We start from the raw sequence: 27,041 nt of genomic DNA on the forward strand, positions 1-27,041 counted from the left end.
ATTTACAACATAGAAACAGGTCATTTGAATGAGTGCTTAAGCTCCACATTACCCTCTTCTCACTTGACTTAAACTTGTCCTGTTGCATCTAACTGCCAACACACAACTTATATTTAAAACAAAACAGAAACACAGAAAATAACAGTTGTAGACCATTCGGTCCTTCAAGCTCTGACAGAGTTGTAGTTACACAATGCCTTTAGGGATCACCAGACATCTCAAAAGCATTTTACAATTAATTAATTACTTTTTCGAAATGTAGTCAAATACAGCCGAGGCATCTGAAGGTATGGTTAGGAATGGTGAACTTATCAAAACTGGAATGCTCAACAAAACCAGAATTAAATGAGCCCAGTTATCTCAAATGTTTACTTATTGATGGAATGGGATAGGTATATGTGGGAGGGCAAAAGCTATAGCTGGGGGAAGGGTAATTACGATGCAATTAGACAAGATTTAGGATGCATACGATGGAGAAGGAAACTGCAGGGGATGAGCACAACAGAAATGTGGAGCTTATTCAAGGCGAGCCCTTGATAATTATGTAGCGATCAGGCAGGGAGGAAGTTGTCAAGCATGAGAGCTATGGTTTACTAAGGAAGTTGAATCTCTTGTCGAGAGGAAGGCGGCGGCTTATGCTAGGATGAGATGTGAAGGCTCAGTTAAGGCGATTGAGAGTTACAAGTTAGCCAGGAAAGACCTAAAGAGAGAGCTCAGAAGTGCCAGGAGGAGACATGAGAAGTCATTGGTGGATAGGATCAAGGAAAACCCAAAGGTTTTCTACAGGTATATCAGGAATAAAACAATGACTAGAAGATTAGGGCCATTCAAAACATAGTAGTGGAAAGTTGTTAGTGACTTTTAAGAAGATTTGTAGCTCAGGTTGAGGTTCTCGATGCAAGTTTGCTCGCTGAGCTGGAAGGTTTGTTTTCAGATGTTTCATCACCAATGTAGGTAACATCATCAGTAAGCCTCCAGTGGAGCACTAGTGGTATGGCCCACATTTTATTTTTGCATTTAGGTTTCCTTGGGTTGGTGGTGCAATTTCCTGTGGTGATGTCATTTCCTGTTTTTTTTTCCCAGGGGGTGGTAAATGGGATCCAAGTCAACGCGTTTGTTGATAAGAGTTCTGGTTGGAATGCCATGTTTCTAAGAAATAAACAAGAGACACGTACAAGAATTCCTCGAAGCATGGCATTCCAACCGGAACTCTATCAGCAAACACAATGAACCTGAGAAAAAGAACAGGAAATTACATCACCAACTCAAGGAAACTTAAACTAATAAATAAAAAGCAGGCCTTACCATCAGTATGTCACTGGAGGCTCACTGATATGTCACTGGAGGCTCACTGATGTCCTTATCTTTGGTAGCGAAACATCGGAAAACAAACCTTTCAGTTGGTGGGCGGCACGGTGGCACAGTGGTTAGCACTGCTGCCTCGCAGCGCCTGAGACCCAGGTTCAATTCCCGCCTCAGGCGACTGACTGTGTGGAGTTTGCACGTTCTCCCCGTGTCTGCGTGGGTTTCCTCCGGGGGCTCCGGTTTCCTCCCACAGTCCAAAGATGTGCAAGTCAGGTGAATTGGCCATGCTAAATTGCCCGTAGTGTTAGGTAAAGGGGTAAATGTAGGGGTATGGGTGGGTTACGCTTCGGCGGGTCGGTGTGGACTTGTTGGGCCGAAGGGCCTGTTTCCACACTGTAAGTAATCTAATCTAATCTAATCTTAACAAGCACCCTTACATCCAGCCGGAGGCTGTGTGCAGAGTCAGAGGAGTTGGGCGAAGTGCTAAATGAATATTTTATATTAGTATTCACATTAGAAAAAGACAATGTGGTTGAGGAGAACACTGAGATCAAGGCTACTACACTAAATGGGATTGAGGTTCATAAGGAGGAGGTGTTAGCAATTCAGGAAAGTGTGAAAATAGAGAAGTCCCTTGGGCCGGATGGGGTTTATCCTGTGATTCTCTGGGAAGTCAGCGAGAAGACTGCAGAACCTATGGCTTTGATCTTTATGTTTTCATTGTCTCCAGGAATAGCGCCAGAAGACTGAAGGATAGCAAATGTTGTTCCCTTGTTCAAGAAGGGAGTAGGGACAATCCTGGTAATTACAGACCTGTGAGCCTTACTTCAGTTATGGGTAAAGTGTTGGAAAGGGTTATAGAATTTATAATAATCTAGAAAGGAATAAGCTGTTTAGGGATAATCAACAGTTTTGTGAAGGGTAGGTCGTGCCTCACAAACCTTATTGAGTTCTTTGAGAAGGTGATCAAACAGGTGAATGAGGTGTATGTGGATTTCAGTAAGACATTTGATAAGGTCCCTCACGGTAGGCTGTTGCACAAAATACAGAGGCATGGGATTGAGGGTGATTTAGCAGTTGGATCAGAAATTGGTTGCTGCAAAAAGACAGAGGGTGGTGGTTAATGGGAAATATTCATCCTAGAGTTCAGTTACTAGTGGGGTACTGCAAAGATCTGTTTTGGGTCCACTGTTGTCATTTTTATAATTGACCTGAATAAAAGCATAGAAAGATGAGTTAGTAAATTTGCAGACGACACTAAGGTTGGTAGTTGTGGATAGTGACGAAGAATGTTGTTGGTTACAGAGGGACATGGATAAGCTGCAGAGCTGGGCTGAGAGGAGGCAAATGGAGTTTAATACAGAAAAGTGTGGGGTGATTCATTTTGGAAGGAATAACAGGAATGCTAAGATTCTTGGTAGTGTAGATGAGCAGAGAGATCTCTGTGTCCATGTACAAAGATCCTTGAAAGTTGCCACCCAGGTTGATAGGGTTGTTAAGAAGGCATATGGTATGTTAGCTTTTATTGGTAGAGGGACTGAGTTTCGGACCCAGGAGGTAATGTTGCAACTGTACAAACTCTGGTGCAGCCACAATTGGAATATTGCGTATAGTTCTGGTCACTGCATTATGAGAAGGCTGTGGAAGCTTTGAAAAGAGTTCAGAAGAGATTTACTAGGGTGTTGCCTGGAATGGTGGGTAAGTCTTACAAGAAAAGACTGAGGGACTTGAGGCCGTTTTTGTTAGAGAGAAGGTCAACAGGTGACTTAATTGAGATACAAGATAATCAGAGGGTTAGATAGGTTGGACAGTGAAGGCTTTTTTTCTTCGATGGCGATGGCTAGCACGAGGGGACATAGCTTTAAATTGAGGGGTGATAGACATAGGACAGATATCCTGAAGAAGGGCTTATGCCCGAAACGTCGATTCTCCTGTTCCCTGGATGCTGCCTGACCTGCTGCGCTGTTCCAGCAACACATTTTCAGCTCTGATCTCCAGCATCTGCAGACCTCACTTTCTCCTCAAAGATATCAGACGTAGTTTCTTTACTCAGAGAGTAGAAGGGGCGTGGAACGCACTGCCTGCACCAGTAGTAGACTCGCCAACTTTAAGGGCATTTAAATGGTCATTGAATAGGGATATGGACGAGAATGGAATAGTGGGGGTTAGATGTGCTTCAGATTGGTTCCACAGGTCAGTGCAAAATCGAAGGCCAAATGGCCTGTACAGCGCTGTAATGTTTTATGTTCTAAATGGTGGGTGGAGATTACAGAGATAGGGAGGGGTTAAAGTCAAGGAGTAGCTCGAAAACAAGGATGAATATTTTAACACCATACATTGCTTCTCAGGGAGTCAATGTAGTTCAGTGAGCTAGGAACATAGTCCGAGTCAGACATAGGCAGTGTTTTGGAGGGTCTCAAATTCACCAGAAGGTAGAATGTCGGGGATGAGCAAAAGAGAAGGTGTTGGAATAGTCAATGCTGGGGGTAACAAAGACATGAATAAGCAGATCAGCTCAGGCAGAGGTGAAGTTAGCCGATGTTACAATGGTAGAAATAATGCAATGAATCAGAAGCTCATCTCAGGTCAAATATGACATGCTGATGCCTGAGGCAAAGATGCTATGACGAAAGGTTGAGCAGGTTGGGCTCTTTACTCATTAGCATTTAGAAGAACAAATGATAATCTTATTGTAACATAAAAGATTCTGGTGGTTTTTAAAAGGTAGATGTTGCTTCCTCTCAAGCAGGAATCTCAAAGGAGGGGTTGCAATTTAAAAATAAGCAGTGTTCAATCTAAGATAGAGATGAAGAGGAATTTCTCTCCCAGAGGGTCACTGAAATTGTCTTACCCAGAAGGCAGTGCAGGGTGGATCACTGAATATATTCGAGATTGGGTTAGGCAGATAGGGTCAAATGACCTACTCTTGTTCCTATTGCTTAATCTGCACAGATTTGTTGAAAGCAAGTTGTGTTTGAGAATGTTAGGCAATGCAGTAATTGGCCATCAGAAGTGGTCACACCAGAGACTTCAGAAAAAATTCAGGCATAAGGTTTGAAGCATTATAGCATCACAGATATACTAATAAAATCAAGAACTACGAATGCTCAAATTCTGAAACAAAAATAGAAATTGCTGCAGAAACTCAAGTCTGTCAGTATCTGGTAGAGATCAGAGACAATATTTTGGGACCAGTGACCCTTCATCAGAATGCACCACTGACAAACTACTGATGTCATGGACAGAGTTCAAGCAAGTAGTGGCCCTGAGGTTGGAAATGACGTAACCATGAGTCAGAGGTAGAACATAGAAGAATACAGCGCAGTACAGGCCCTTCGGCCCTCGATGTTGCGCCGATCCAAGCCCACCTAACCTACACTAGCCCACTATCCTCCATATGCCTATCCAATGCCCGCTTAAATGCCCATAATGAGGGAGAGTCCACCACTGCTACTGGCAGGGCATTCCATGAACTCACAACTCGCTGAGTAAAGAACCTACCCCTAACATCTGTCCTATACCTACCCCCCCCTTAATTTAAAGCTATGCCCCTAAAAAAGACGAAGAGTGCCATGTGTATTTCACCCACCTCTTCTGGTTCCACACGTAGGCGAACTTGTTCACATTTCAGAGGCCCTATTCTCTACCAAGTTACTCATTAGCCCTTACTGAAATATGTGTAAAGGCTTCTGATAATTCAAAGACACCATATCCCCCGTACCACTACACCCCTTCTATACCCATTCAATTCAGCCATTTATATTCAACAAACAAATTAAATCCAACAGGCTCAGAAACAAATTCTCTTTTATAAAATGTGTTTCTAAGTGGCTAGTTATTGTATTTTAAAATATCATTTCTAACAATTTTAGTATGCTCCCGACTTAATGTCAGGCTAACACTATTGGGTTTCAGACTGGCAGCAGAAAGGGTTATGGGAGTTCTTCGAGGAGAAAGTGAGGTCTGCAGATGCTGGAGATCAGAGAAACAGGTTTTTGTGTTTTTGTTCTGTGTTTGTGACGTAGACTTGGTCACATAAATCACCTCACTATGACTGTCAAGCTGCAAGTTCAAACAATGAAGCATTGGCTGCGAGACATGAAACGGCAAAGTTTTGCTAATGTTCAACATTGGAACTCTGCTTTAGTAGGCAGGGATCATTACACATTTTTTAAAGTGGAGGTAGATGGATTCTTATTAGTGTATAGAGGAAAATCAAGGTAAATAAGAATGTGGAATGTTAAACTCAAAAGATCAGCCATACTCTTAATGAATGGCAGAACAGGCTCAAAAAGACTGAATTGTCTACTTCTGCTCCTATTTTATATATCTGTAATGTGGATAGCACAATTTGTAATTGTTTTTAGGTGGTGGAGTATTTCATTCAGCAATATTTCTTACCTTGAATTGCAGATAAATAAACAAAGGAGTCTTCATGCTTCAGATTTTCCAAAAACACCTAAAATAATAAAACTTCAATGAGAACCAACATGAGGCAGATAACAACCATTAACAGAATCAGAAACAAGCAATCTAGCTGCATTATTTACAGCAACATCCACTGAAAATGACTTGTGACACAGAGGTATGCCCCTAACTTTGGGTCAGAAAGTCTACATTCAAGTCCTATCTGCCACAAGTATTATAATATGCCCAAAATGTTGATTAAAAAAGTCCTCTGTCCATACTCAAATTGCATTCTGAGAGTTTCCATGGAATCTGATACTATTATCTCACTAGGAAGTGGAAGATCCATCTCAGTCTCTACCTGAAGTACCCAACATCATAATTCAATGCATTGCCTCTCACTTCACTTTGGATGATATCAAGAAAAAGCTGAGCATGCAGGGCAAAGCAAAGGTCCTGACAACAGACCAATACGTCAGAACAAGCCATACCCCAACCAAACTGTCCCAGTACATAACACTGACAAATATTCAGCAATGTGGAAAATTGCTTAGGCATGTTTTGCCCCAAAAGACAAGACAAATCTAATCTGTCTAATTCTTGTTCATCAAAGTAAAGAATGGTGCTGCCGACAGTGCTATCAAGCAGAGTATTTACACAGCGATAACCTGCTCATTGACATTCAGTTTGGGTTCTGCCAGTGCCACGTATCTCATGATCTCATTATAATTGAGGTCCAAATAAGGACAAGAGAGGTGAATTTCAGACAGGTGGTGAGATTGGCTGCCCTTGACATTAAGGCAGCATTTGACTGAGTGTGGCATTGAGTCGTCATAGCAAAACTGAAATCAAGGGGAATCAGAGAAAGCAGTTGGATGCTTAGAATCATACTGAGCAGAAGGGAAGATGGCAGTTTTTGGAAATCAATGAATTCCCAGGACACCACTGCAGGAGGTCCTCAGTTGGTATTGTAGAAGTAGGTTTGCTCGCTGAGCTGGAAGATTCGATTCATCCGGAGGCACAATGATGTTACCTAGTATGGTGACGAAACGTCTGAAAATGAACCTTCCAGCTCAGTGAGCAAACCTACATCCAGAACCTCAACCTGAGCTACAAATCTTCTCAAAACTCAGTAATAGTGTTGTAGACTCAATCATCTTCAGTTACGAACATACAAACAAGGAATAAGGGCAGGCCACTTGGCTCTTGCGAATCTGCTCTGCCATTTAACAAGATCATGAGGGATGGGGGGGGGCAAACGATAGTCTGGTTAGCCTGACCTCGATTGCTGGTACGACTTTAGAGTCCATTATCAAGGATGAGGTTGCAGAGTATTTGGAAGTGCATGGTAAAATAGGGCTGGATCGGTACAGCTTCATTAAGGGAGGTCATGCCTGACAAATCTGTCAAAATTCTTTGAGGAGGTAATGACCAAGTTAGACACGAGCCAGTGGACATGATCTATTTGAATTTCCAGAATCTTGATAAGATGCAGTGCAGGAGGTTGCTTAATAAGGTAACAGTCCATGGTGTGAGGGGCAAGCTACTGGTACGGATACAGGATTGTCAGAAAGCAGAGAGTAGGGATAAAGGAGTCTTTTTCAGGATGGCAGCCAGTGACCAATGGAGTTCCACAGGGTTCCATGTTGGAAACACAATTATTCATGTTGTCCATTAATTATCTGGACAAAGGAACTGAGGTCATTGTTGCTAAGTTTGCAGATCACATAAAAAGATAGGTGGAGGGACAGGTAGTGTTGAAGTAGCAGGAGGCTGGAAAAGGAATCGGACAGGTTGGGAGAGTGGACAAAGAAGTGGCTGATGGAATACAATATGGACATGAGAGAGGTTATGTACTTTGGTAGGAAGGTTAGAGATGTACACTATTTTCTACGTGGGGAAAGATTTCACAAATCTGAAGACAAAGGAACTTACGAGTCCTAGTTCAGATTCTCTTAAGTTAACATGGAGGTTCAGTTGGCAGTAAGGAAGGCAAATGTAATGTTAGCATTCATTTCAAGGTTTATACTTTTCAATGTACTCATGCCATTTACAATCTTATAACCTTGCAGAATACAACAGCAAAGATGAACTGTCGAGGCTGTACAAAGCTCTGGTCAGACTGCATGTGAAATACTATGAGTAGTTCTGGGCCTCATATCTAAGACAGGATCTGCTGGTGATGGAGGAGGTCCAGAGCAGGTTTACAAAAATGATCATATGAGAAGCGGCTGAGGATGATGGCACTTAGATATATGAGGGTGATCTAACTGAATACTGAGAGACCTAGATACAATAGACATAGAGAAGATCTTTTCATTACTCGGAGAGATTAGGACCAAGGGCAGAGCCTCACAGTGAAGGGCCAACCCTTGAGAACAGAGAGGAGGAGAAATTTCTTCAGCCAGAAGGTGGTGAATCTGTGAAACTCAATGCCATAAAGGGCTGTGGAGACCACACCATTAAGTACATTTAAGACAGAGATAGGTTCTTGATTCGTAAAGGGATTAAGAGTTCTGGGGTGAAAGGAGGTGTGGAGTTGAGAAGCATATCAGGCATGGAGCAGAAGCAAACACGGGACTGCTGGGTAAGTGAGGCTTTATATTTGGGTGGTTGCTTTACCCAAAACACTATTCAGGTAGCGTCTCCCACCCATCCTTCATTTTCTTGGTGGCATTTGCAGTGGGAGGAGCGACAGCGAGGACCAGAGGCTCAACGGAAAGGTAGGAGGGTGTAGGTTTGATATCCAGACGTTTCATTACCTGGCTAGGTAACATCATCAGTGGCAACCTCCAAGTGAAGCGAAGCTGTTGTCTCCTGCTTTCTATTTATATCTTTCTCCTGGATGGGGTTCCTGGGGTTTGTGATGATGTCATTTCCTGTTCGTTTTCTGAGGGGTTGATAGATAGTATCTAGATCTATGTGTTTGTTTATGGCGTGGTGGTTGGAGTGCCAGGTCTCTAGGAATTGTCTGGCATGTCTTTGCTTAGCCTGTCCCAGAACAGATGTGTTGTCCCAGTCGAAATGGTGGTTTTTTTCATCCGCGTGTAGGGTTACGAGGGAGAGGGGGTTGTGTCTTTTTGTGGCTAGCTGGTGTTTGTGTATCCTGGTGGCTAACTTTCTTCCTGTTTGCCCTACATAGTGTTTGTGGCAGTCCTTGCATGGAATTTAGTAGATGACGTTGGTTTTGTCCATGGGTTGTACTGGGTCTTTTAAGTTTGTTAGTTTTTGTTTGAGAGTGTTGGTGGGTTTGTATGCTACTAGGATTCCGAGGGGTCTTGGTAGTCTGGCTGTCATTTCTGAGACTTCTTTGATGTATGGTAAGGTGGTTAGGGTTTCTGGCTGTGTTAGGTCTGCTTGTCGTGGTTTGCTCCTGAGGATTCTGTGGACTGTATTTTTTGAGTATCCGTTCTTCTTGAATACATTGTACAGGTGGTTCTCCTGTTTTCCGAAGTTCGTCTGTGCTGCAGTGTGTGGTGGCTCGTTGGAAGTGTTCTATTCCAAAGATCCAGTACAACCCATGGACAAAACCAACGTCATCTACAAAATTCCATGCAAGGACTGCCACAAACACTACATAGGACAAACAGGAAGAAAGTTAGCCAACAGGATACACGAACACCAGCTAGCCACAAAAAGACACGACCCCCCTCTCCCTCGTAACCCTACACACAGATGTAAAAAGCCACCATTTCGACTGGGACAACACATCTATCCTGGGACAGGCTAAGCAAAGACATGCCAGACAATTCCTAGAGGCCTAGGACTCCAACCACAACGCCATAAACAAACACACAGATCTAGATACTATCTATCAACCCCTCAGAAAACGAACAGGAAATGACATCACCACAAACCCCAGGAACTCCATCCAGGACAAACATATAAATTGAAAGCAGGAGACAACAGCTTCGCTTCACTTGGAGGTTGCCACTGATGTTACCTCGCCAGGTAATGAAACGTCTGGATATCAAACCTACAGCTCAGCGAGCAAACCTACATCCTAAACCTCAACCTGAGCTACAAAGCTTCACAAACCTTGCAGGAAAGGTAGGAGTCAAGGTTAAAAACTTACCTTGTGTATAGGCAGAGTGCAAGCTGAGGAGGAGTGGAAATGGGACTGCTGAGTAAGTGAGGCTTTATATTGGGCAATTGCTTTATCCGAAACACTACTCAGGTAGTATCTCCCATGCATCCTCCTCCCTCTATCCAAAAAAAAAAGTGACTATTCTTTTTTTCTCACTTTTGGTATTCAGGAGCCTTGTTGGGAATTTAGAATAGTGGGAATGGAGGTTAGGGCAATTGAATATTCCTCCTGCAGAATGTGGGAGGTAAGGTCCCACCAGTGTCCCTGCTAACAGCATCTGCGTTAGGGAACTGGAGCTGGATGAACTTCGCATCATTCAGGAGGCAGAGGGGGTTATTGAGAGGAGTTACAGGGAAGTAGTCACACCTTAGGTACAAGGAGGTAGATGAGCGGAAAGAGAACTGGCAGGCTGTGCAGGGATCCCCTGTGGCCATTCCCCTCAACAAAAAGCATACTGTTTTAGATACTATTGGGGAGGGGGGGGGGGGACACTTAACCGGGGTAAGCAATGGGGCACAGGTCTCTGGCACAGAGTCTGAACCTGTTGCTCAGAAGGGAAGGAGGAAGAGGAGCAAAGCATTAGTCACTGGAAACTCTGTAGTCAGAGGGACAGATAGGCAGTTCTGTGGGAATGAGAGAGACTGAAGGTTGGTGTGTTACCTCCCAGGTACCAGGGTTCGTGATGTCTCTGATTATGTTTTCGGGATCCTTCTGGGGTAGGGGGAGCAGCCCCAAGTCGTAGTCCACGTAGGCACCAATGACATAGGTAGGAAGAAAGATGGGGATTTAAGGCAGAAATCCAGGGAGCTAAGGTGGAAGCTAAGGCAGTGCAATGTTCCTCCTGCAACATGTATGAGGTGAGGGATGCCATCGACGTCCCTGCCGATTACACTTGCAGGAAGAAGAAAGATGGGGATTTAAGGCAGAAATCCAGGGAGCTAAGGTGGAAGCTTACAGCTAGGACATACAGTTGTTACCTCTGGTTTCTTGTCCATGGCAGGTGATAGTGAGGCGAGGAATAGGGAAAGAGGGGAGTTGAACATGTGGCTACAGGGATGGTGCAGGTCAGAGGGTTTTGGATTCCTGGATAATTGGGGCTCATTCTGGGATAAGTGGGACCTTTACAAACAGGATGATCTTCACGTGAACTAGAGGGGTACCAATATCCTGGGGCAGATATTTGCTAATGTTCTTCAGGTGGGTTTAAACTAATTCAATCGGGAGATGGGAACCTAAATTGTAGTTTTCGTATAGAAGAGGTTGAGAGTATGGAGGTCCAAAATAAGGTCAAGCAAGAGGTTGGTTTGAAGGGTTTCTGTTTCAATGCCAGGAGCATCCAGAATAAGGTGGGTCAACTTGCAGCATGGGTCAGTACCTGGGATTTCTAGGCGGAAGAGGGTACAGCAGATGCTGGAGATTAGAGTCAAGATTAGAGTGGTGCTGGAAAAGCACAGCAGGTCAGGCAGCATCCAAGGACTGTATTACGGTGGCAGATGGGACATGTGAGGACTCGTCAATTGAGATTAGAAACAGGAAAGGACAGGTCACCCTGTTGTGAGTTTTCTATAGGCCCCCATTAGTTCCAGATACTTAGAGGAAAGGAGAGCAAAGCGGATTCTCAATATGAACAAGGCTGACAGGGTAATTGTTATGGAGGACTTTAACTTTGCAATTATTGACTAGGAATGCTATAGTTCAAGTACTTTAGATGGGTCAATTTTTGTCCAATGTGTGCAGGAGGGTTTTCTGACAGTATGTAGACAGGCCAACAAGGGGAGAGGCCACATTAGATTTGGTACTGGGTAATTACCCTGGCCAGGTGTTAAGATTTGGAGGTAGCTGAGCACTTTGGTGATAGTGACCACAATTCAGTTCTGTTCACTTTAGTGATGGAAAGGGATAAGTATACATTGGAGGACAAGAGCTACAACTGGGGAAAGGCAATTACGGTACAATTAGACAAGACTTAGGATGTGCAGAATGTGGAAGGAAACTACAGGGGATGGGCTAAATAGAAAGGTGGATCTTATTCAAGGAACAGCTACTGTGTGTCCTTAATAAGTACATACCTGTCAGACAGGGAGGAAGTTGTCGAGCGTAGGAGCCATGGTTTACTAAGGAAGTTGAATGTCTTGTCAGGTGGAAGAAGGCGGCTTATGTTAGGATGAGATGTGAGGGCTCGGTTAGGGCGATTGAGATTTAGTAGGTACCCAGGAAAGACTGAATGAGAGATTTAAGAAGAGCCAGAAGGGGACATGAGAAGTTGTTGCAGGATAGGATCAGGGAAAACCCTAAAGCTTTCTATAGGTATATCAGGAATAAAAGAATGACGAGAGTAAGATTAGGGCCAATCAAGGACAGTAGTGGGAAGTTGTGTGTGGAGACAGAGGTGTTAAGGGAAATGAATATTTTTCATCAGTATTAATGCTGGAAAAAGACAGTGCTGTCGAGGATAATACTGAGAAACAGACTATTAGACTAGATGGAATTGAGGTTCACAAGGAGGTGGTGTTAGAAATTCTGGAAAGTGCGAAAATAGATAAACCCTCTGGGCTAGGGATGAGATTTATCCTAGGATTCTCTGGGAGGCCAGGGAGGAGACTGCCGAACCTTAGGCTTTGATCTTTATGTCGTCATTATCTACAGGAATAGTATCAGAAGACTGAAGGATAGCAAATGTTGTTTAAGAAGGGGAGTAGAGACAACCCTGATGATTATAGACCAGTGTGCCTTCGGCTGTGGGTAAAGTGTTGGAAAGGATTATAAGAGATAGGATTTATAATCATCTAGAGAGGATGATGTTGATTATGGATAGTCAATACGGTTTTGTGAAGGGTGAGTTCTTTGAGAAGATGACCAAACAGATAGATGAGGATAAAGCCGTTGATATGTTGCATATGGATTTCAGTAAAGAGTTTGATAAGGTTCCCCATGGTAGGCTACTGCACAAAATACAGAGGCATGGGATTGAGGGCAATTTAGCAGTTTGGATCAGGAACTGGCTAGCTGAAAGAAGACAGAAGGTGGTGGTTGATGGGAAATGTTCATCCTGGAGATCAGTTCATCCGTATTTGGATCCACACTACCAGATAGGGATTTGATTAGGGATTGTCAACACGATTTTGTGAAGGCTAGGTTGTGTCTCACAAACCTTATTGAGTTCTTTAAGAAATGTTAATGGGAAATGTTAATCCCGGAGTTCAGTTACGAGTGATGTACCACAAGGATCTGTTCTGGGTCCACTGCGGTTTGTGATTTTTATAAACAACCTGGGTGAGGGCGTAGAAGGATGGGTTAGTAAATTTGCGGATGACACTAAGGGCTGTACAGTTGTGGATAGTGCTGAAGGATGTATTCGATTACAGAGGGATGTAGATGAGCTGCAGAGCTGGGCTGAGAGGTGGAAAATGGAGTTTAATACGGAAAATGTGAGATGATTCACTTTGTAAGGTGTAACAGGAATACAGAGTACTGGATGAATGGTAAGATTCTTGGTACTGTAGATGAGCAGAGAGATCTTGGTGTCCATGTACATAGATCCCTCAAAGTTGCCACCCAGGTTGACAGGGCTATTAAGAAGGCACATGGTGTGGTAGCTTTTATTAGTAGAGGAATCAAGTTTCAGAGCCATGAGGTCATGCTGCAGCTGTACAAAACTCTTGCAGTATTGCGTGCAGTTCTGGTCACAGCATTATAGGAAGGATGTGGAAGCTTTGGAAAGGGTTCAAGAGGAGATTTATTAGGCTGTTGCCTGGCATGAAGGGAAGGTCTTACGAGGAAAGACTGAGGGACTTGAGGTTATGATATGGAGATGCCGGTTTTGGACTGGGGTGTACAAAGTTAAAAATCACACAACACCAGGTTATAGTCCAACAGGTTTAATTGGAAGCACTACCTTTTGGAGCGCTGGTCCTTCATCAGGTGGTTGTGGAGTATGTTGAGGTTGTTTTTGTTAGAGAGGAGGAGGTTGAGAGTTGACTAAATTGAGACATATAAGATAATCTGAAGATTAGATTGGGTGGACAGTGAGAGCCTTTTTCCTAGGATGGTGATGGCTAGCACCAGGGGGCATAGCTTCAAATTGAGGGGTGATAAGATATAGGACAGATGTCAGAGGTAGTTTCTTTACTCGGAGAGTAGTAGGGGCATGGAACGCACTGTCGGGAAAGGGGTGATAGATATAGGACAGATGTCAGAGGTAGTTTCTTTAGGGGCATGGAACGCACTGTCGGCAACAGTTATGGACTTGCACATTTTACAGGCACTTAAATGGTCATTGGATAGGCACATGGATGAGAATAGAATAGTGTAGGTTAGATGGGCTTCAGATTGGTTTCACAGGGTGGTGCAATAATCAGTGCCAAATGTTCTATGATTTAATAGAGAAAGAGGTTTAATGGACCAAACAGTCTAATTCTGGTCCTATGTCTTATGATCTTATGCTATGAACCCCAAACAGCTAACTGAATTTGAACATAAAATGGCACAGCAGACAGATTATTTTTTGTATGTTCATTTGTGGGACTTGGGCATCGCTGGCTGGCCAGCATTGATAGCCCCTTCCTGTTTGCCCTTGAGTAGATGGTGAAGACCTGCTTTCTTGAATCGCTGCAGTCCAATTGCACTGGGTTGACCCACAATGCCGGTAGGAAGGGAATTCCAGCACTTTGACCCAATGGCTGTCAAGGAACGGCAGTATAATTCCAAGTCAGGGTGGTGAGTGGCTTGGAGAGGAACTTGCAGGTGGTGGTGTTCCCAAGTACCTGCTGCCCTTGTCCTTTTTGATGGAAGTGGTCTTAGGTTTGGAAGGTGCTATCTAAGGATCTTTGGTGAATTTCTCACATGGGATTCAGGGAGAGCTTGCCAATTAGATACAAAATTGGTTTCACGATAGATGACAGAGGTCATGGAGGATTGTTTTTTGAACTGGAGGCCTGTGACCAGCAGTGTTCTGCAGTAATCGCTGCTGGGTGCATTGTTGTTTGTCATTTATATTTGGAGAAGAATTTAGGAGGCATGGATACTAAGTTTGCAGATAACACCAAACTTGTAGTACAGTGGACACTGAAGAAGGTTATCTAAGATTACAAAGTGATCTTGATCAATTTGGCAAATGGGCTGATAAGTGGCAGATGGAGTTTAATTTCGACTGCGTTTTGGTAAAACAAGCAAAGGCAGGACTTATACAGTTAATAGTAGAGCCCTGGGTAGTATTGTCGAACAGAGAGACCAAGGGGTTCAGGTACATAGCTCTTTCAAAGTTGTGTCATAGGTAGATAGTGTTAAGGTGGCATTTGGCACACTTACCTTCATTGCTCAGACCTCTGAGTACAGAAGTTTGGACATAATGTTGAGGTTGTACAGGATGCTGGTGAGGCCACAGATGGATGACCATGTATTGTTCTGGTGATCGTGCAACAGGAAGAATATGATTAAATTGGAGAGGTTCATAGAAGATTTACCAGGATGTTGCTGGGACTGGAGGGTTTGAGTTATAAGTAGAGGCTGGACAGGCTGAAACTTTTTTCACTACAGCGTAGAAGGTTATGGGGTGACTTTATAGAGAACACAGAATAATATAGCACAGGAAAAGGCCCTTCGGACCTCCAAACCTCTGCTGATACACTTTGCCCTTCCATATTAAAACTGTCTTCGCTGTCAAGATCTGTATCGTTCTGTTCCACTCTTATTCATGTATTCGTCCAGGAGTTTCTTGTTTGCTGCTATTGTCTGCTTCCACCACTTCCTCTGGCAGCGCATTCTAGGCACTCACCATCCTTTGTGTGAAAAACTGCCTTGCTTATCTCTTTTAAACTTCCCCCATTGCACCTTGAATCTGTGTCCCTAGTAATTGACCTCGCCACCTGGGAAAAAGCCTCACACTTGCCACTCTACCCACGCACTCAAACTTCTATCAGGTCGCACCTCAACTTCTGCTTTCCAGTGAAAACAAAGAGTCTAGCCAACTTTTCTTCAGAATTAAAATCCCCCATACCAGGCAACATCCTGGTAAACCTTTTCTGTACCCTCTCAAAAGTATCCATATCCTTCTGGTAGTGTGGTGACCAGAACTGTATGCAATATTCCAAGTGTGGCCTAGCTAAAGTTCTTTAATATGCAGCATAACTTGTCTATCCTTACACTCAATGCCCCTTCCAATGAAGGCTACTACTACTTTATCTACTTGATTTGGAGATGCCGGTTTTGGACTGGGGTGTACAAAGTTAAAAATCACACAACACCAGGTTACTGTCCAACAGGTTTAATTGGAAGCACACTAGCTCTCGGAGCGACGCTCCTTCATCCTGTTGGACTATAACCTGGTGTTGTGTGATTTTTAACTTTATCTACTTGCACTGCCACCTGCAGTGATCTGTGGACCTGCACACCCAGATCCCTCTGCATCTCAGTACTCTTTACGTTTCTGCCATTCATTGTATAATTTCCACCTGTACTTGACCTTCCAAAATGCATCACCTCACAGTTGTCCAGATTAAACTCCATCTGCCATTTTTTCTGCCCTTGTCTCCAACTGATCTCTATCCTGCTGTATTCTCTGATAGTCATCATTATCCGTAACTCCACCAATTTCTGTATCGCCCCGCAAACCTACTAATTAGAACAGCTATGTTTTCCTCCAAATCATTTATGTAGACTGCAAACAGCAGATCTGATACCCAATACTGATCTCTAGTCACACCCTCCACTAGTCACAACCTTCCATTCCAAAAAGCATCCATCCACCACAACCCTGACCCTATGACCAAACCAGTTCAGTATCCACTTTGCCCGCTCACCCCGATACCATGTGACTTCACTTTTTGTGCCAGTCTGTCATTAGGGACCTTGTCAAAGGCTTTACTGAAGTTTGCGTAGACAACATCAACTGCTTTCCTCTCATGAAACATCTTCATCACCTCAAAAGATTTGATCAAGTTAGTGAGGCACAATGTCACCTGCACAAAACCATTCTGTTTATCGCTAATCAGTCCATTTGCTTCTAAATGCTTGTAGATCTTGTCCCTGAGAATCTTTTCCAATAATTTCCCTACTACTGAGGTGAGACTCACGGCCCTATAAATTCTTGGATTATCTCTGTTATCCTTCTTAAACAATGGGACGACACTGACTATTCTCCAGTCCTCTGGGACCTCAACCGTGGTCAAAGAAGATCCAAAGATGTCTGTCAAAGGCTTCAGGAATTTGTTTTCTTGCCTCTCTCAAAATCCTGGGATAGGTTCCATTAGGACCAGGGCACTTATCTATCTTAATACATTTTAAGATGCACAACACCTCTTCCTTTTTAATAGCAACTTGGTTTAGAAATTCGACACTCCCTTCCCTGAGATCAGCCTCCACCAATTTCCTCTCTTTGGTGAATAACAATACAAAGTATTCATTTAAGACATCACCTACCTCTTCTGGCTCCACACATACATTCCTTCCTTTGTCCTTGGGTGGGCCAACCCTTTACCCAGTTACCCTCTTGCTTTTTATATATGGATAAAAAGCCTTGGATTCTCCTTAATCCTGGTTACTAATGACTTTTCATCACCCCTTTTAGCCCTTCTAATTCCTTGCTTAAGTTTTTTCCTACTTCCCTTATATACTTCAAGGGCTTTGTCAGTTCCTATCCTCCTAGACCATGCATTTATAAAATCACGAGGGGCGTAGATAAGATGAATAGCAAAGGTATTTTCCCTAGGTTGGGGGAGTCCAAAACTAGGGGGCATATTTTTACGGTGAGAGAAGAAAGATTTAAAAGAGATCAGAGGGGCAACTTTTTCATATCAATGGTGCTTCTTATGTGGAATGAATTGCCAGAGGAAGTAGTAGATGCAAGTACAGTTATAACACTTAAAAGACATTTGGACAGGGACATGAATAGTAAAGGTTTAGAGGGATATGGGCCAAACGCAAGCAGGTGGGACTAGTTTAGTTTGGGAAACTTGGTCGGCATGGACAAGTTAGACCAAGGGGTCTGCTTCTGTTCCATAAGACTCCATGATCTTGGAATATTACAATGTCATCTTTTATCTTCACAATAATAGATAAAATGATGGTCAGACTGTGAATCCTGATAATAAAGATCTTAATCTGTGATCAATACTCTGTTATTTATTCTATCATTTTCTTGCACTTCACTCAGTAAAATTATTAATTTTAAAACTTGCATTGATTTGGCCTTTGGCTTTGATGAAAGTGGTTTGAAATAACCTTTGATGTTGAAGAAGTGTAAAACTGTGGCAGAAGGGATAGGGAAAAAAAATATGATTTAATGACAATTCTGAAGAGTGTGCAGGAACAGAGGAAGCATAAACGATATACTGAGACAGCAGATGGTAAAGAATATTGGATCTTCGGTTTCAGAAATCGAGACATTGAATACAAAAGTAGGAATGTTACATTGAATGTGTATAAAACTCTGGTTCAGCTACAACAAGAATATTGCATTAGGAAGTTTGAAAGAATGCAGAGCAAAAAAGATTTCAGGATGAGGAATTCTAGCTAAGGTTAGGCTCGACCAGCTGGGGTTATTGTTCTTGGAAGTTTGGAGTTGAGGGCAGGTTTGAAGGAAGGGTACAAAATTACTACAAGCTTCAATTCAATGGACAAAGAAAAGTGGGTCCTCATGGTCAAGGTGTCACATTGAGATTTTTGGTGAGAAAGGTAAGGAAGAATTTTTTTGTGCTGTAAATGTTGATAACACAGAAGCTGTTGCTACAAGTGTGGTGGAAGTTCAGGAGAATGATTGTAACCAGAAACTGGATGAGCACTCGAGCAAAATAAATTGGCAGGGCTATGGCAGTACAGATGAAGGGGAACAACTGGACTGTTTTACAGAAAGCCAGCACAGTCTCAAATGATCTTCCGTCATGGTAATTATTCCTAAATTTTTCTGATCCAGAGTTGAATGTTGATTGTTGTGCATACTTTCTTCATTACATCAATGAAAAGTTTCTACTTTTGATACCATACTTTATGCACAGCATTTCACAATGAATTCAGTCATTCACAATATGATTCCAAAACTATGTGCAACAATCCCAAGAAAACAATAAGAAAGCTCACCGATAGAACCTTCTCTTGGTTGCTGAGAGCATCAGGGCTACGTTGTTGAACCATGTGGCTAATTGTCCTTAGAGCAGCTGCTCGTGTAGGGACCTCGGGGTCAAAGGCGATCTGAAGTATCTGGTGGAAGTTCCTGGGAGAGTTACCAGAGGTGGCCATGTTCCTGTGTTCCATCCCACCAACACTATATGAAATGGGTGACTGTCGTTGACTTCCAGTCACTGGACAAGTTTCTTTTGGGTGGCTGGACTTTGTTGGTTTATTTTGGTTGCCCATTGTGCTTTGTGCAGCTGTGGCAACTGTTTCAGTGGAGAATGCTCCATGGGTAGCAATAGTAATGCGCAAATCTGATGCCAACTCTTGTATAACAGGGTCAGGATGTAACACTGCAATCTGTTCAAGTCTGGGCAACATCGGTTTCATGGCATCAAAATCTGTTGAGGTGAGCTGCAGTAAAACAGGGAGTACAATCAGAGATCGCCCCAAATTTACAATACTGCCCCTCTTCTCCTTCCATGGATTTGTATCAATTCTAATGTGATTCTGCTGTCTTGCTCCCTCACCCTACCCCTTCACCTTTCTTTGGTTCAAGTGTTACACCAGTTTCTGTGGAAATTACGCAATGATCTTAACTTCAACCACACTGCATCAAGAAAATTATCCAAATTTCTCTCCTCAATCTCAGTAGCAGATTTAATGCAATGACACTTTGTTACTGAATCTCCGGTCACTCCCACAATCAGAGGAAATAGCCTTTCTCTATATACTCAATCAAAACCTTTTTATTATTATTTTTTAAAATGATTAAACTTTCTCTTGGTCTTTCTTGTTAAGTAGAAATAATCACATATAGGTAGAGGTTAGGCAGCATGGGACTGCAGCCAACTAGGGTAAGGAATGGAGGTGGTGGTGGGAATTGTAAGAGGGAACAAGGGAATATCGAAGGGTAAATAACAGTAGGAAGACAAGGAGTGCAAGGAATATGCCATGCCTCTAAGTGTGCAGCATGAGCACCTCTAACTGGAACCAACCCCAGGTTTTATGGATTAAGTGCAGTTATATGATTTGGTACAAAATTGCCCACTGATGTAAAGAGAATCTTGCTTCAGCATAAATCATGTAAAACCATGCTTACACATTCTCTCTTTTCTTTGCTCACTCACCTGGACAGCTCCTCCCAGCATGGCTGCTATAAGTCCCATTCCCATACTTAGTGTCTGTGCTTCTACAGTCTCCTCAGTTCGATGAGTCAAGTTCATGCAGCAACGATCCAATGTTGCAATGACAAACTCAATGACCTGCAGCACAACTATGTTAATACAGAAGATGCAGCAAAAAAAAGATGATTTCTGATTCTGTTGGTTATTAACAGCACTCCAGGTATCTCATGAAGCAACTCTCCCTTTCACAAAGGTGATGAAGGATCAGTCTTTATCACCTTTTGATACTTATTGACCAAAGCCTTGGAGAGGGAAAGGAGCAGTTACCAAGGGAAGATATTTAATTGGGGAAAAGGAAATTATGATGCTATCAGAAAGGAGTTGCAAAGTACAGACTGGGAGCAATTGTTCCACAGAAAGGACACAACAGACATGTGGAGACTGTTTAGGAGCAATTGTTGCGAGTGACGTACAAATTTGTTCCTCTGAGACAGGTAAAAAGGGGCAAGATTAAGGAGCCTTGGATGACAAGAACAGAGGAGCTTCTCGTCAAAAGGAAGAAGGCAGCTTACTTAAGATGGAGAAAGCAAGAATCTAGCACAGCTTTGGTGAATTACAGGCTTACTAGAAAGGAGCTCAGAAATTGACTGAGGAGAGCCAGGAGGGCCCATGAAAAAGACTTGGCAGGACGGATTGGGGAGAACCCAAAGGCATTTTACTCATACATGAGGAATAAGAGAATGATCCGGGAGAAGGTAGGACCGGTCAGGGATAGCGTGGGGAACTTGGGCATGGAGTCTGAGCAGATAGGGGAAGCCCTAAGTGAGTTTTTTGCATCAGTTTTCACTGAGGAAAGGGACCTTGCTGTGAATGAGAACTTTGAGGAGCTGGGAAACAGATCAAGACTGATGAAGTTGATGTGCTGGAAAGTTTGGCAAACATTAAGATTGATAAGTCCCCAGACCAGATTTATCCTAGGTTACTCCGGGAAGCGAGAAAGGAGGTTGCTAAGCTACTGGCAAAGATCTTTGCTTCCTCACTCTCCATGGGAGTCGTACCAAGAGGATTGGATGGAGGTGAATGTTATTCCTCTTTTTCAAGAAGGGGAATAGGGAAATCCCTGGCAATTACAGACCAGTCAGTCTTACATCTGTGGTCAGCAAGGCTTTGGAAAGAATTCTGAAAGATAGGATTTATGACTATTTGGGAAAGCATAGAGTGATTAAAGGCAGTCAGCATGGCTGTGTGAGGGGCAGGTCATGCCTCAAATCTTATTGAGTTCTTTGAGGCGGTGACGAGACAGGTCCATGAAGGTCGATCAATGGATGTGATATATATGGACTTCAGCAAGGGCATTTGATAAGGTTCCCCATGGTAGGCTCATTCATAAAATCAGGAGGAATGGGCTACAGGGAGATTTGGCTGTCTGGATTTAGAATTGGTTGGCTGACAGAAGGCAGAGAGTTTTTGTAGATGGAAAGTATTCTGCCTGGAGGTCAGTGGTAAATGGTGTCCCGCAGGGCTCTGTTCTTGGGTCTCTGCTCTTTGTAGTTTTTATAAATCACTTGGATGAGGAAGTTGAGGGGAGATTTAGTAAATTTGCAGATGACACAAAGGTTGGAGGTGCCATTGATAGTATCGAGGGCTATTGCAGGCTGCACTGCAACAGACAGGATGCAGAGCTGGGCTGAGAAATGATAGATGGAGGTCAACCTGGATAAATTCGAAGTGATGCATTTTGGAAGGTCGAACTTGAATGCTGAGTATAGGATTAAAGGCAGGATTCTTGGCAATGTGGAGAAACAGAGGGATCTTGGTGTTCAAGTGCATTGATCCCTCAAAGTTGCCACCCAAGTGGATAGGGTCGTTAAGAAACCATATGGTGTTTTGGCCTTCTGTAACAGGGGAATCGAGTTTAAGAGCCACAAGGTCTTGCTGCAGCTCTGCAAGACCCAGGTGAAATCACACTGGTTGCCCTATTATAAGAAAGATACGGAAGCCTTGCTGAAAGTGCAAAGAAGGTTTACCAGGATGCTGCCTGGACTGGAGGGCTTGTCTTACGAAGAGAGGTTGATTAAGCTCGGACTTTTCTCTCTGGAGAGGAGGAGGAAGAGAGGTAACCTGATTGAGGTGTACAAGGTAATGAGAGGCTTGGATACAGTCAATAGCCAGAGACTTCTCCCCACGGCAGGACTGACTGGCACAAGTTATCATTGTTTTAAGATATTAGGAGAAAGGTATAGAGTTACATTCTTTACGCAGAGAGTTGTGAATGCATGGAATGCATTGCTAGCGGTGGTGGTGGAAGTTGTGTCATTAAGTGACTGCTGGACATGCACGTGGACAGCAGTGAATTGAGGGGTGCGTAGCTTAGATTATTTTATCTTAGGTTAGGAACAATCCTCGGCACAACATTGTGGGCCAAAGGGCCTGTTCTGTGCTCAACTTCTCTATTTTCAAAATTTTAAATCTTCTGTCTCATGAAAGAGCTTATAACAAATGAGAATCTGCATTTTTAAAACAATTACATAGTACTACACTGTATTACGAAGAATGCCAGTCCCTGTGCCAGATCAGCCTCCATTGAGCCAATGCGCCCTACCCTTTTATTTACTACCACTGTACCCATAATGCACACGTAGGCCACAGTGTAATACACAATGTAATGCTCTTCAATCCATTTCTGACTCCATGTCAAACAAACCCAGTATTAAATGACTGGCTTTATTTTTAAATGTTGCTTTGTATCAGTAACAAAGCACTGATCAGGCATGTTATTGATATGGATGGCACAGAAGTCTGTACTGTGCTGCTTACGTATCTGGAGACACAATCCTATTCTCAGTGAAACAAGTGTACAAAACCTCATGGTACAAGGAATGATCAACTTGCCCCAATGCAGTACTCAGTGTTGTTCCTTCATCTCATCAATGTCTACATTAATTTTCAGTTTCAGGCGAAGTGAACAGGGGCCTAGGTTTGGAACTCATAGAATACTGGGTCTTGGTTAACACTCAACACAGAAATTAGTTCATCCTTTATTTGGTCTAAAGTTGCCACAAAATGGCTGTGGGAAAATGTGAAGTTGTTCATCTTTGAAGGGAGAACCTAAAAAAAGTATAATTCCACTGGAGTAAAACTACAGAAAGCTGCAACACAAAGGGACTTGGAGATACAAGTGCATGAAACTTAGAAAGCTAGCACAGATGTACAGCAGGTAATCAGGAAGGCTAATGGAATGATGGCCCTTATTTCAAGGGAGATGGAGTGTAATGGTAGGGAGTCCTGCTCCTCAGATGCAGCCTGACCCGCTATATTCCAGCACTGCACTCTTGACTCTGATCTCCAGCATCTGCAGTCCTCACCTTCTCCAAGGCAGTCTTACTGCAACTATACAAAAGGGTGCTGGTGTGACCACAGCTGGAGTACTGGGAGCAGTTTCGGTCCCCTTATTTAAGGAAATTTCACTGGAGGTGGGTCAGAAAAGGTTCATTAGGATGATACCTGGTATGGAGGGATTATGAATAAAGATTAAACAGGTTGTGACTCTACTCACTGGTGTTTAGAAGAATGAGAGGTGTTGTCATTGAAAGGTATAGGATTCGTAAGGGCTTGACATGGTAAATGCTGAAAATGTGTTGCTGGAAAAGCGCAGCAGGTCAGGCAGCATCCAGGGAACAGGAGAATCGACGTTTCGGGCATAAGCCCTTCTTCAGGAAAGGGCTTATGCCCGAAACGTCGATTCTCCTGTTCCCTGGATGCTGCCTGACCTGCTGCGCTTTTCCAGCAACACATTTTCAGCTCTGATCTCCAGCATCTGCAGACCTCACTTTCTCCCCTTGACATGATAAATGCTGATTGGATATTTTCCTTCATGGACAAGTCTAGGACCGGAGGCCACAGTCTCAGAATAAAAAGGTGCCAATTTAAGACTGAGATACAGTCAGGAGAAATTTCTTCTGAGTTGAGAGTCTGTGGAATGCTTTGCCACAGAGAGCTGTTAGGGCAGAGTCTTTGTGTATACTTAAGGCTGAGATACTTTCTTGATAAGCAGGGAAATCAAGGGTTACAGGGAAAAGGCTGGAAAGTGAATATGAACACCAATCAGCCATGATCCTATTGAATAGCAGAGAGGCTCAAGGGGTGGAATGGCCTACTCCAGTTCCTATTTCTTATGGTTTTAGAAGCTCCATGGTTGCTTGACATGAGTGCATTTAATACTCACTTCAGGAAACATTTCTTTTCACTTTTATTCACATATTAAATGAAAGATGGTCACCCAATACACACTGCATCCAGGTTATCCAACTCTCACAGAAATGCCTCTATATCCAGTAGCAGTCTCCCAAAGCACGCTATATGCAGTACTGGTGCCCTGCTCTTGCAGAAAGCCAAGTACTCAGCTCTCACAGACAACTCTTAATTCAATGCTAAGACTGTTAGCGCTCCCCAAAGAGTACAGTTTTGGGTTCCGGGACTGCAGTGCTTTGACATAGAGTAGTTGAGAAATTGTGGAACTCACGTGCACAGTATTGTTGAGGGCGAGATGACCAAATCTCTCACACAATACAGCAATGAGTTGCAAGGTGACTAACTGCTGTTCCTGCTGCTCCCATTCAGGCAAACCATTAGTACGGCTTGTTGCAAGCCTGTCATCCATTTCTCCTGCTAAACATGTAAGACCCTGAAAAATAGACACACACATTACCTTACCCAGAGTCTGCATCTTTCCACCATTGTCCAAAACCATTCACACATATCACACCTCTTCAAAGCACTTTGTCATTCTTTCCCCTAACATTAACTGTTACTGCTGAACTCAATATGGCTCCTCATTGCACTAGCAGTGATGCTCCATTTTTAGCCAATAAAAGAAGCGCACATAGAACAAGCTTACTTCCAAAAACTTTCTGCTCTCTTTTCCATTGCTGCTGTCCAAGTCCTGGATCACTCTATTGACTGGGTCCTAACTTCACTGCTCACATTTGTGGCAACCAACCTTTTTGTAAAGATCGTGACACATCCTGAGCCATCCAGGATTACAACCAAGGACAGGATACATGACAACATTGAGAGGTTTTCTGAAGAATTGCATGAAACACCCCTGGGAAAGGGGCACATGGAATTATACACTTCACTACAGGAGTAGTCCCAGAAGACTGGAGGATAGCAAATGTGGTTCCCTTGTTCAAAAAGGGGAGTAGGGATAGCCCTACATGAAACACCCCTGGGAAAGGGGCACATGGAATTATACACTTCACTACTTTCAGTGAACCCATCAACCTGCTTCAATGGAGAACAGTCAAAGTGTGTGTGCACAGCTGGGCCACACTAACCAGACAGCTCCAAACTTTGTGCCATTCACTAATTTCAGACAATATTCAAAGTTGGAATTCAAACATTAAGGCCACAACAGGTATATTCTCTCCAGAGCTAAGGAGAAGGAAAGTTTGCTGGCTCGTGTGTGTGTAGGTGATCTCTGATGTCGGGATACAGGATCAGGTTCTCAGTATCAAAAGCCACTTGGGTGAAGCAAAAGTTGACACCTTCAACAAAATGAAAGAAAACAAAATAGTTTCACCGAAGGATCAAACAGGCGATTAGGAGGCAATTGTATAGTGATATCGTAACTGGAGTAGTAATCACAGAGTCATAAGATCCTACAGCAGGGAGACAGGCCCTTTGACCCAAACTGGTCCATGCCAACCAGAATGCCCGTTCACGCTAACCCTATTTCCCTGCACTTGGCCCAAATCCTTCTAATCCTTTCCTATCCATGTATTTGTACAAATGCCTTTTAAATGTTGTTAATGAATCCACCTCAACCACTCCCGCTGGCAGCTCTTTCTTATGCATACCACCCTCTATGTGAAAAAGCTGACCACCAGGTTCCCTTTTATTCTTTCCCCTTTTACCTAAAGGGATGCTCTCTAGTCCTTGACTCCACAACCTTGGGAAAAAACAATGTGAGTGCATCCACCCGATTCACACCTCTATAAGGTCCCCTGTCAGTCTGCTATGCTTTACAGAAAAGTCTTAGCTTGTCCAACCTCTCCCTCTAACTCAGACCATTCAGTCCTGGCAACATCCTTGTAAATTTCTCCTGCACTCTTTCCAGTTTAATAACATCCTTCCTATCAGGTGATCAAAACTGAACATGATACTCCAAGTACAGCCTCACCAATGTCCTCTATAACTGCTACATTCACCATGAAACTCCTACCTTGATTTGACTACCTTGGTAACCGTCCTCACTGTTACTAAGCTAAACCAAACACAGACAACAGATTTCTGTTGCTGTAGGCATAAGTCATCTGATTCACTATTATAGCAATCATCAGTGGCTACATGGTCACATTTAGGCCAGCTTTCAAATTCCAGGTTTTTATCAGAAATTGCAGCAGGATCTTTATCAACTATGGAAGTGGGCCGAGAAACGGTAAATGGAGTCTAATCTAGATAAGTGTGAGGTCTTGCAATTTGCAAAGTCAAATCAAGGTAGGAGTTTCATGGTGAATGGTAGCGCCTTAAGGTGTGTAGTGCAGCAGAGGGACCTTGGAGTTCAAATGCATGGTTCTCTGAAAGTGGAGTCAGAGGTAGACAGGGCAGTGAAGGAGGCTTTTGGCACACTGGCCTTCAGGGCACTGAGTTTAGAAGTTCGGAGGTTATGTAGCAGTTATACAGGACTTTGGTGAGGCCGTACTTGGAGTATCGTGTTCAGTTTTAATCACCTGATAAGAAGGATGTTATTAAACTGGAAAGAGTGCAGAAGAAGAGGAGGAGAAGGAGAGGATTAGGCAAAATGGGAGGATTTTTAGTTGGGGAAGAGGAAACTATGATGCGATTAGACATGAGTTAGGAAGCATGGATTGGGAGCAATTGTTCCATGGTAAAGGCACTATAGACATGTGGAGACTGTTTAAGGAACAGTTGTTGCGAGTGATGAATAAATATGTCCCTCTGAGACAGACAAGAAGGGGTAAGATAAAGGAACCTTGGATGACAAGAGC

General features: G+C 43.2%; 1 protein-coding gene across 2 annotated transcripts in view; it reads right to left on the reverse strand.

The window, feature by feature from the left end:
* Positions 1-27,041, reverse strand: part of tango6 (transport and golgi organization 6 homolog (Drosophila)) — a 194,812-nt gene that overhangs the window by 55,734 nt on the left and 112,037 nt on the right. For both annotated transcript variants that reach the window (XM_043706471.1, XM_043706470.1), the window contains exons 11-14: positions 24,554-24,715; positions 20,035-20,169; positions 18,872-19,318; positions 5,707-5,764 (exon numbers count right to left, since the gene is read on the reverse strand). In XM_043706471.1, the coding sequence (XP_043562406.1) occupies positions 5,707-5,764; positions 18,872-19,318; positions 20,035-20,169; positions 24,554-24,715 (802 nt within the window). The remainder of the gene's footprint in view (positions 1-5,706; positions 5,765-18,871; positions 19,319-20,034; positions 20,170-24,553; positions 24,716-27,041) is intronic.

Source organism: Chiloscyllium plagiosum, chromosome 17, assembly GCF_004010195.1.
Source record: "Chiloscyllium plagiosum isolate BGI_BamShark_2017 chromosome 17, ASM401019v2, whole genome shotgun sequence".
NCBI classification, from domain to species: domain Eukaryota; kingdom Metazoa; phylum Chordata; class Chondrichthyes; order Orectolobiformes; family Hemiscylliidae; genus Chiloscyllium; species Chiloscyllium plagiosum.